The 10966-nt window shown below is 38.3% G+C and overlaps 1 protein-coding gene across 1 annotated transcript in view; it reads right to left on the reverse strand.

Moving 5' to 3' along the window:
* Positions 1-10718, reverse strand: part of CFTR (cystic fibrosis transmembrane conductance regulator (ATP-binding cassette sub-family C, member 7)) — a 125428-nt gene extending 114710 nt beyond the window's left edge. The window contains exons 1-4 of the mRNA XM_009324103.1: positions 10658-10718; positions 9051-9069; positions 8613-8616; positions 7900-7947 (exon numbers count right to left, since the gene is read on the reverse strand). Of these exons, the coding sequence (XP_009322378.1) occupies positions 7900-7947; positions 8613-8616; positions 9051-9069; positions 10658-10718 (132 nt within the window). The remainder of the gene's footprint in view (positions 1-7899; positions 7948-8612; positions 8617-9050; positions 9070-10657) is intronic.
* Positions 10719-10966: the final 248 nt, after the last annotated feature.

Below are 10966 nucleotides of genomic sequence, written 5' to 3' on the forward strand. Positions count from 1 at the left end.
CCATTTCGTAACAAGTCATCTCTTTTTCCTTGAGTCCTCAGTTACATCAGTAGCTAACAAATTTGAAGAAAGATAAATTCAGCTAAACAACTTCTAACACTTTTCCTTTCCTTGTTTATTACCTTTCCCCCCCCCCCCAATCTATTAATTTCTTGTGATGAGACTGCTGCAAAACAGTTTTGATAGGGCTTTTGGAAATAAACAAGGAGTCACGTTTACAGATTTTTTTCCTTACAAGATAACATTAGAAACACAACATGCATCTCTAGGCATTGCTTTGGCTAAAATAAGGTCAGATCAATACATTAAGAATGGAATTTTTATGTTTTACTAAGCTGTGTTTATACTGAACTGGGAAGGCCTTTACACACTGAATCTTTAAAAAGAACCAGGACTAAAAAAAGTACAATATTGAAAATACATTTTAAAAAGTGTTCACTAGACTGTGATGTCAGGAATAGTATTGCAATCTGGAGTAGAAGAAAATAGGAACTGAGACTGTCACAGTGGACAATTATTTTCTATTTCAAATGCTTGTAGTGCTGTAAATATTTACAGAAAGCCGGTTGCGTGGTGGTTAAATATAATGAAAAACGATGTTTCCATCATTCCACAGTAGCTTTTTCTAGAAAATATGTATAGTTCATGCTGAAGTTGTAGTGTTATATGCTTAGTACTGTTGCAGTCAAAGGACACAAGTGAAGCAAGATAGGAGAAGAGGAAATGCTGTCAGCTATTTGCGAAGTTGTTATTTGCTGAACAGCTCAGCTTAAACCTGCTTCACTAAAGGCATCACCAAACTTGGGCCTAGCCTATGCCTCCAAGATAGCCCTTACAGGCTGCCCAGTCGGTACTGAATGCCAGAAACATCAGTGTTCTAGTCTGGGATGACCCAAAAGCATTAAGTACCAGTTATTGCTGCGTAAGGTGGTTACTGTGCTGTATGTAAACACTGATGAGTGGCTACTGATCTTTTACATTAGGAATTCTGTACGCACCTAGAAATAATATTTAGAGTCTTGAGTTTGATGTATGGAGATATTTAGGTATCTGCTGAGTTCCATAGGAGCCATTGGATGCTCGCGCATCAGAAAGAGTATTTAATACTCTATATTCAAGAGATGACTTTTTTTCCAGTGGTGTTCAGCATGCTGCTTGTGCATACTTTACCTAATCTGTTAACTTCTGCAAAGCACCTTGAGATCTTCAAATTAAAGCAATTATATAATTCTGAGATACTAAATTGAATGCACTAAGTTTTGTAACAAGTAGTAGATAAGAATCTGTTAGTAAGTCACAGATTTCTCCTGAAGCGTATCATACCAGGCTGATAAATGTCAACATATTCACTTCTGGTAACATTTTTTTTTAATGTTTTAATAATTTTATTGTTATTTTCTACAACATCTACCAATACTACTATGTTTAATTTAATGGGTCTTGTTCATATTGGACCCATTCCTGTTACAGTGTTATGACAAAACTCACCTGCACTGCTTTACAAATTGGCTTCAATAAAGGTGATCTAATTTGAAGTTTTGTTGCTTACTTCTTAATAAGATAATTTGGTCCTAGGCCTGCTTGTAGGAAAATCAACATTATTATTGATTTTAGTGCATGAGGCATACAGGTTGTGTGATGTAGCTTTGTGTTGTAGTACAACAGTCTAAAGAAATACACTATTTCTTTAGCCCCTAGTACAAAAAATGCCACTATCTGAAGTCAGTGGAAATTTGGCTGTCAGCCATAGAGATGGCAGTAGTTGGCACAGTTATACTGAGAAGTCCAATTCCAAGAGATAACAAAATTTAGTTTCCATATTTGTAATATGATTGCGCCATTTTCTCATCTTCAGTCATAACATGACAATACAATATATTATGCTCATTCATCTAGAGCAGCTCTTGAGATTTCTGCTGTTTTTTTCACCCTGCCAGATGTTTGTTTAAAATAACAGTGGAGGATGGTACTCTGTTACATGCTCCTAAACGTGTGTTCTTCTGTACAGTGGTCTAAAACCATCACTGTACCTGTTCAGAGATAGGGGAAGACATAGCAGGAAGGAAAATACGTCATTGGACTTCATATGTTCTCGGGCTAGTCATTTCTTTGTAGCAAAAAATCAGTTAGTGCTAAAACTAACTCTTGAAATTACACACTATGTATAGGTTTAGGTGGTGAGTGCAGGAAAGTTCTATTCTTCTATAAGCCTCAACTCCATTCAGGACTGTTAAATATACTTGTAAACTCTTTTTGATCCTGATCAGTAAGTCAGAGTTTGTCATTTTCTGCATGTATGTTTGATGTCCTATACCAAGAATGCACGCTGCACATTTTCAAAAAAGTGTTAAATATGACATTCAAGCCTCATCTAAGCCTCATCTACATTGCCTAAACAGCATAGCATGAGTATTTACAAATAAACGAGCAGACAGCAGCGTTTGCTGAAAGAAACTAATTTTGTAAGGAATTAAGGTGACCTTTTAAGCAAAATTTAGGCTTGAAGAGAGTTAATCTAGAATTGGGAACCTCCTTTGCCTTCAGCTTGGTAGAAATCAAACATTATCCCTACTCTCAGTACAAAGACCAACTTCCTTTCCTTCCCTACCTTGACTTCTTCCCCCTTCGGATAAGTCTATGTGGAAACTTAATGGGTACTGTAACACAGCTTCCTTTCTTCCTGTGATGCTTTTACCTCCTGGTAAAACCAAGCAAGATCGACTGGAGAGGCAACAGACTCTCACGCAAAGGAGGCAGTGAAATAGCATGCCTTGTTCTTCAGAGTTGGGATGGAAAGGATGGTTAGAAGTAGGAATAAGCAGCAAAGCAGACTAGGTAAAACCAAGGTGAAAGAGCAGTGTATTTGTACCTCTGCTGAAGTCTTTAGACTTAATTTTACTATTCGGATGTACAGTGTTTAACTTTGAAAAACTCCAAACCTAGTAAGAACTAGAATATAAACACTTTTAAAACCTATTACATTAAAAATGTGAACACTGCAAAGCCAAAAGTCAAAAAACAATCACACACTTTATTTTGTATTTTTTCCCCACAGCATTATGATACAGCCTTTAATTATATTGTCACCTGTATCTAAACCTGCCCATCCCACTCCAGAGAACAGAAACCAGACACATAGGGAGAAAGTCAAACAAACAAAAAAACCAAACCAAACGAGCAAAAAAAGAGCTTTGCTAGGACTATTCATTCCTCAAGGGCTTTCCTGAACGCGGAATCACAAATTAGATATCCTGACACCCAGTCGAAATTTCAGCTCCCCGGGAAAATAAGATTTAAAGCATACTGTCTTGTGTCTGTTCTTCTAGATGATAACAATACTAAGAATCCCGTAAGTGTCACTGCTGCAAATTAATTCTATTAAGCCAAGAATTAGGTAAACTACGACAACAAACTACCTAAGCTTTGCTACTGCTGGATGGGAATTCCACCAGCTTGCCAGTATTCTCTAATACTGTTGCATCCAATGATTTTAAAAAAGGTCAGAATATTGAACTTCAGCATCAAACATACACTTTGCGTGTTTGGTAGAAGGTCTGCATTTACACAGGATCATCAACTCAAATTTCTGATGCCAAAACTCCGGATATAAACAAGCAACTGCCATAAGCAGCATAAATACAAATGGCTAGGAACTGCCAACCCAAGGGACAAAGGAAGGATTTTACGTGTTGTGATATTAATGAAGCATTCAGTAAGTAGCTCTAATTGGAAAGAGAGGAACAGGATTTTTGTTCTCCCCTCCAAAATCCAATTCATTGAATTATGTGGAAAATACAAAACTTTTCCGAAACAACAAGTAGTTGATTAAAAAGTATTAAAGCACCTACAAGTTGTTTTTTTTTTCATTCTATGGGAGAGGACAATAAAGTATTTAGCCTGGGAATACAATTCACAAAATTTAGGACAATAGTGGATTACAAGGGTGAAAAAGACAGAGTGCTATCCCAGTTGAGCAAAGGATCGTTTTCCTGTTAAAAACAGTGACTGTCAAGTTATCGCAGAGGAACATCCCACTGACAGGACCAACTGGTACAGCAACAACAGCAGAGAAATAGGTCTCCATCACAGAAGATTACCATTCCCCTCTCTTCTCCAAGTTATGACACATCACTTGTCCACTTGTGATAGATACATCCGTATTGTAGTTCCACAATCCTCACACTATTCCCATGATGTTAATCAATACGTCTCAATGTTTCTTTTGACATAATGCCAAGTGGTAACCAAAATAAGGCTACTTAACATACGCTTTTAAGTAGAGATACTAACAAATGATGAAACAGCTTGGTGGGGAGACAATGCTCTTGAGTACTAGGCTGTCTACCTGAAAGTGCCTCAACTCACACAGAGGGACATTTGCCTATTACAAAAACCCGTCTACTTGAAATGACAAGTCTGAGCTCACTGCCAAAGGGGACTGTGGAGATTTTGCAGAAAGTTAGCCAAGGGGTTAATCAGAGGTTTGTTACGATTGGCTGATGTGGCCAAGGAAATCTATGATCATAGATCATTAATGCAAGCCACGTGGCACCACTTTTCCCCCATATACATCTGGATTTCAGATATATTCCACGGCAGTTTGGATGATCTGGTTAAAGGAATGGGTATTTCAAGGAGGAACATAGGAAAGAACTATATGGGATGGAAGCAAATCTGTTCATTGCAGAGCCTTACAGTCAGGCAATTAGCATTCCACAAATTTAGTGCAAGGTAAGTTTTGTAGGAAAGTGTTATGAGAATGAAATTTAGAGCAAACAGCTGTTTTGGCAGCTTATATATCTGCATTAACAGAGAAGAAACCATATCTTCAATAACCTGAACAGTTCCAGTATATAGGACGATTAAGACTCAGGGCATTTTTACAATAACAAAGTGGATAGGAACTGCTGAGGACGTTACTGCACAAATTAGACAGGAGGTATGGTTTTTAATATGCTAGTACCTATTGATAATTCTGAGATTTCACGCACTGAAACTAATGGGACTAATAAAAGGGTTTTGTAACAAGAGAACCGTTATATCTATGGCAACAGCAACTTGAATGAAGGCGTTATATCAGTGGTTAGAGACTTGGGGAGAGAAAGATGCAGACACACCTACAGGATCTTATGTAACAACATGATTCAATATGGGCACACAGGAGGCTGGACTATGGCCATTTAAATATTGGGGATTTACTAGAGGGAAGGAAACTTCCTCTGCAATCTCAGTAGTCATTGCTTTAGGCAGCCAAACAGTCAGGGCATCCCCAGTGCATAACTGCTCCCACCTGGCCAATAAGGAAGTTTTGTGGCTTCCTATTCTTGGGCCAGCTGTGACAGAGTACCCAGAAATGATCATAAAAGTCTCTTCCATAGTTAGACACTTCTGGACAAAAATTTGGAGAGTAGCATAAGAATGCAAGTATAAGACAGCTGGAAAACAGTGCAACATCTTTGGATGGTTTTGCCATAGAGCATGTTCTCATGTTCCAAATGTCGGCATTTGTAACAATTTTAGTTCATACGGCTGGGGATGTGGATGGTATCATAATTACCCTCGAAGAGAAGAGCTTAAAGCAGATATAAAGGAGATGCTGACTTTGCTAGAAGAGATGAATGAGATAAAAGGAATCAGTAGCAAAGTTCAGGCGCTCCAGTTCCTAGGAATTCAGTGAGGGGCTGAACAAGTTCCTCTCAGAAGACAGGCTGTGAAGCTTTAGGAGCTCTGAGTTACTGGTATCACTTTGGAGAGCCAGCATCACAGACCATAATGTAAAACACCATCCTGACTTTAAATAAACTCAAGCAAAACAAGTCCAAGAAGATGGTATATATGTGAGAGTTGTCACAATGCCCAGAGACTACCGATGAGCAGCCCAGGCAGCCATAAAAATAAGAGATAATCAGAGACTTAATATCTTCTGGTAAACCTATGATAGCAAAAAAGTTCAGTATGCAAAAATGACAATTAGATTACACGTTTTGCTAAGAAAAGAAAAAAAACAAAACACCAAACATAATAAAGCAAAAAGAGCTTTTGATTCAGTCCCTTTTCTAAGAAGCCATATTCCTTCCAAACTGGTCAGAGCGAAATAAGAATGTGGCAACTAACAAAAATATATAGTGAATATACTGAAATACCTGGATAACCTTCAATCTTGAGAAAAGTGATAAGATAAAGAGATATATCAGAATAAAAGGTAAATGGGGTAGAAAGTTCAAAGCACCACTTGATCATATAAACAGCCATTAGTATACGCAAACATTTCAGTTTCCAAGAGAGCAGCATTACTATTAGAAGTGGCCGCCTGAGGATCAGCAGAGAGTGAACAGGCTGAAACAAGAAGGTACTCACCATTCAGCAACATGATAACGAAGTGGGAGTACTGCCAGTCAAGATTAAGGGGAAGAAATAGTGTAGAATGGAGCAGAGATAGTGGAGGAATGAGGAGTTTTTATCAGAGAGGATGCATCTAGTAATAGCAGAAATCATTCTGACATGGACTTGCTATACAGACCAAAGCTTCTAGGTTATATGGAAAGAAGCTAAAAATGTGCCTGACTGACACTAAGAAAAGAAATTATCTTCAACATCCTAATTCCCGTTCTAGGTTTTTTTATACATTACTGTGATAATAAGATATTTTCATGACACTGGCCCTTAGGAGGTCCTGAAAAGGATTCAGGTTTACACCACACCCATGAATTCCCCACTAATTAATTTACATGGTCTCATTTTGACAATGATTTAAGGCTTCTACCAGAAAACAAACAAATTTTATCAACAGGAAAGCAGTTGGTATGCAATTTATACTCAAGCTTTTGGCAGCAGATTGGAAGTTTTACATCATATGCTATCGAGAGAGATTTGGCAAAGTGGCAAGGATGAACACAGCTGTAAAAAATGAATTATCAGAAGCAAAACAGCTGAAATTAAATGCTTTCCATCTATTGTAAGTCCATTAGAACAATGACTGAAATAACTATGAATAACTCCATTTGCCGTAGTGCAGCAGGTCATAACAAAATTTCAGAATGGCAAAACTAAAACTGGTTTAATACAAAGGGTGATTTCACAGATCACAGAAGGGACACAGATCACTTCAGTGCTTTTTACAGAATAAATGCCTTACAGTCTGGAGTGAAAGTTTGTAATATTAGCCCTTCTTTATACCTGAAATACCTTAAAAATAAGAGATGCTACAGGTATGTACAAGTCATCTGAAAATTCATCCAGGACAACCTAAACTACTATGAAGTACTTTGTTTCCCATTTGTTTCACGGATGTGACCTGTGAAATTGCTATCACCTGTGTTACTTTATGGGACCTTTTGCAAATTATGCAAATTCTTGTATGAAGTCCTGCCCTTAACCATGGAACTGGTACAGCTGGTACTTCACCATTCCCCAGATGAAAATTTACTGGTAATTTGTCAATTCAGTGGACCCAGAGCTACTAAATCTCTCTGGGAACGAGAATCTCTTACAATTACTAAGTTCCTTCTTTCTGGAGTGCCCGTTGCTTGCACAAGGACTTCTTTCCTCCTCTGCACTAATAAATTAGGAGAACGTGAAAGGAATGGGTTCAAGACCTTTTATCAGTTGTCCCACAGTTCAGTTAAGTTTTGTCAAAGTAATATCCAGCTAACATTAAGATAAATAATCACTGAGTTTTTACTCTAAGTAATGTTACCACAGATGAAAATTACGTAATACTGAAAGGGCATAGACTGTTACTCAAACTAGTAGCTGTGATAGAGAACTATGTAGAATTGCTGTTAAACCTCTAAAGTAGTAGCTGCTGCAGTTAGGAGAACGTTATTGCAGTAGTTAAGGTTTACAGAATCATTCTCTTTAAACATTTACCAATTCTGATTCTCCTCCCAAAAACATTACCTTCCCAATGTCAAAGCCCTTAAATATTTGCTGATTCAGCCTTTTGGTCTGAAACAGAGGAAACTGAACCAGTTAAAATATTCTGGAATACTCTGGCAACCACATCTGAATAAAAATTTTTATCTATATATATATATATATCGGTCCCACACGAGACAAAACATGAGGTATAGATAAAAATACAGAAGAAATTCAGACAACTAATGAAATCTATTTAATACCAGAAGTAATGAGAAAAGATTAAAAGTCAGCTGATGAATAAAAACAAGCTGAAGTCTAAATGCAAGTATGGCCAGCAATGAGGGTGGCTGAAGACAGACAGAAAGTGTATTAAGGAAGTTCTATTATACAGAGCAAAAATAGGTTCTTACAAGAATACTGTTATTTACTGCATCTAGTGACTGCTATCCTTGCCGTTCACTATATTTTTAATAGGTATGTTTAGTATAGGCTGACATGCAAGTACACAGAGCTAGGTTACACACAGATTAGGTATTTATTTTAGAGTTGGCTTTTAGTTCTTGTTCTGATGCCCCTTGTGATACAGGAAATTATCCTGAGATGTTTTTCCAGCTTGAGCCATTCTATAATTGCCTTCTGCATGTAAAATGAGTACTGCATAGCAATGAGGAAAAGATGTTGAGAACTGCTCCTACCAGAGTAAGTAAAAACATACAGATATTTGGCAAATATGGATGACAGTCAGGACTTACCATTCTGTCAACCAAAATGAAGAGTCTGCTTAGCTGAAAAATGAAGACAGACTTCAAGGTCACAAATTAACTGGAGCAAGAAGAATGTGAAAAAGAAGAGGGAGAGTCTACATCAACAATAATGTCTGATTTACAGTTCCAAGCAAACACACAAGGAGATATCACCTGCTATCAACTTCCGCACAATCAGCATGTTCACATTTGAAAGAGCTATCAGGTACACTGGCTGCAAGGCTCTTCTGCACCACGAGTTTTTGAAAGGGGTTTTTTTGTAGTACTAGGGACTATCAGGCCTGTTCCTGAAGGTGACCTTTTTAAAGGGAGGTGGCCTTTGAGCAGAGCAGCAGCATGCAGGTTGCATTTGAAGTGTCTGCTGTGACATTTTAAATTGTACATGAGATGGTGCAGAGAAAAAGGAAGGAAAAAAAAAACCCCAACCGATCTCGAACTTTGAAACCTGAACCAGGACAAATAAATCACAATTGTCAAATTATACATAATTGGTAGTGTATTAAAAGTAAGGAATCTGTAGATAGTACCATCACCAGTTAGAAACAACTCTCTGGCACTGCATCAGGTCAATTGTAAAAAGTCACGCTCAGTTGTCTTTAGAGTTCAGCAGCTAGGGATATAAATTCTACTAGCAAGCCCATGTTCTGTAACACAGCTGAGCCAACCAATGAGTATTATGGAAGCTTTATCCTGGATATGGAGACTATAATGTTGAGGACTAGTAGACTCATGCAGTTACAAAAAAACTAGATGACAATGCCATAAATTCTACTTTTCCTCTGCAGGCAGAAAGTGACATGACAGATCTTCAGGCCAGTGATCAGAAAACTGGAAACTCTGAGAATAAAAGCTACAATTTTATAAGAACTGACATGGCTACAAAAATGTTTAATTACTACATCCAGTAAATGTTAAATCTTCATTAGCAAACTAATTTAAAGAGACCTTTAGTATATGCAGGTAAATCCAAAATAAGCATATAAAGCTAAGCCTTTATATAGAGGTATGTATTACAGTTGACTCAATTTTAGCATCTTTTGTTCTAGGGAGGCTGTGTGAAAGGAAGGGTTTTTGCATTTCTATCAAGTTTCCAGAACTGGAAGTTTCTTTCATGGGAGTTAATTTAAAGTGTTCAGCTAGCTCTATGCCAGAGTTCCTCATTGTTAATAACCTGACTTTCATAATACTTTTATGCAAACAGGTTGTCATATTTTACAGGCAAGCAACTAAAATCCAGAAAACACAGCTGTTAAAAATGTCAGGAGTGCACAACTGAAATATGCAGACCATGGGGGTTTTTTTAGTAAACACCATTTTTATAGCACTTAGTATGTTCTAAGCACAGCTCCAGCCAACCTGCAAATTCCCAACATGGTAAAAGCTGCCTTACACATTGCATTGCACCGAAAAGGAAAAAAAAAAAAAAAAAAAAAGAAAGAAAAAGGAAGAAGTGCTTCACAGTCACCTTCTGATTAAGATGAGTGGAACTTTTGTTAAAATGAACTTCCCAAAAATTATACTTTTATGCTGTCATGGGCGCAAGGACTACACTCACCATTCCATGCTAGCACCTGCATCTTCGCCAAGACCAGACTTCTTCCCTTCTGCTCTCTTTCATTCAGTGGAAGACCAAATTCATTTCAGACTGGGGCAAGGTCTGCACTGAGCTCAAAGAGCAGTTTTGCCTGTGGATGAAATACAGAATGCTGGTCCTCATCTGTTCTTCAGAGAGTTTCATGTGAACCTTGTGATGGATGAGACATGATTATCTGTCATTAGAAAGAAATCTAAGCACAATTCCGAAATTGAAACTAATGCCCCTATGTACCCAGGCGGGAGGGAGCAGGGTGAAAGTTTAGCTCATCATGCATGGCTGCTGTTCCACCTTCCCCCCGTAACTGCCACCACCACAGGCTTTGGCTATGTAGCAGTGCGTGTACATACACATACGTAACGTAACCGACTGCTATTAGGTTAGGTGGCATTTGAAGAGTGTACTAATGATGACAGAAATTAAAGAGAGAAAACCTTACCTTTCACCTTGGATTTGCGCGCATACACCAGTCGTAGATCTGGGGAGACAACTCCATGCATAGCCCCGCTGCATTACCTAACTCCCCACAAAACAGCTGAGCCACTAGTAAGCCACGTTACATTCCCCCGCATACTTATAAATATAAACCGTGAGTTTTATTGGTTTCTTTTACCCGACGCTGTAACACCGTCACCAGCACGGACCGGGCTACCCCCTTCACCTCACAAACTACAGCTGCCCGGCCCAGGAACGGATGCTCACCAACGGGTCGCTTACAGCGCTGTGAGGAGCCCAGCCGCCCCCTCCC

Source organism: Pygoscelis adeliae, unplaced genomic scaffold, assembly GCF_000699105.1.
Source record: "Pygoscelis adeliae isolate BGI_AS28 unplaced genomic scaffold, ASM69910v1 Scaffold24, whole genome shotgun sequence".
Lineage (NCBI taxonomy): Eukaryota > Metazoa > Chordata > Aves > Sphenisciformes > Spheniscidae > Pygoscelis > Pygoscelis adeliae.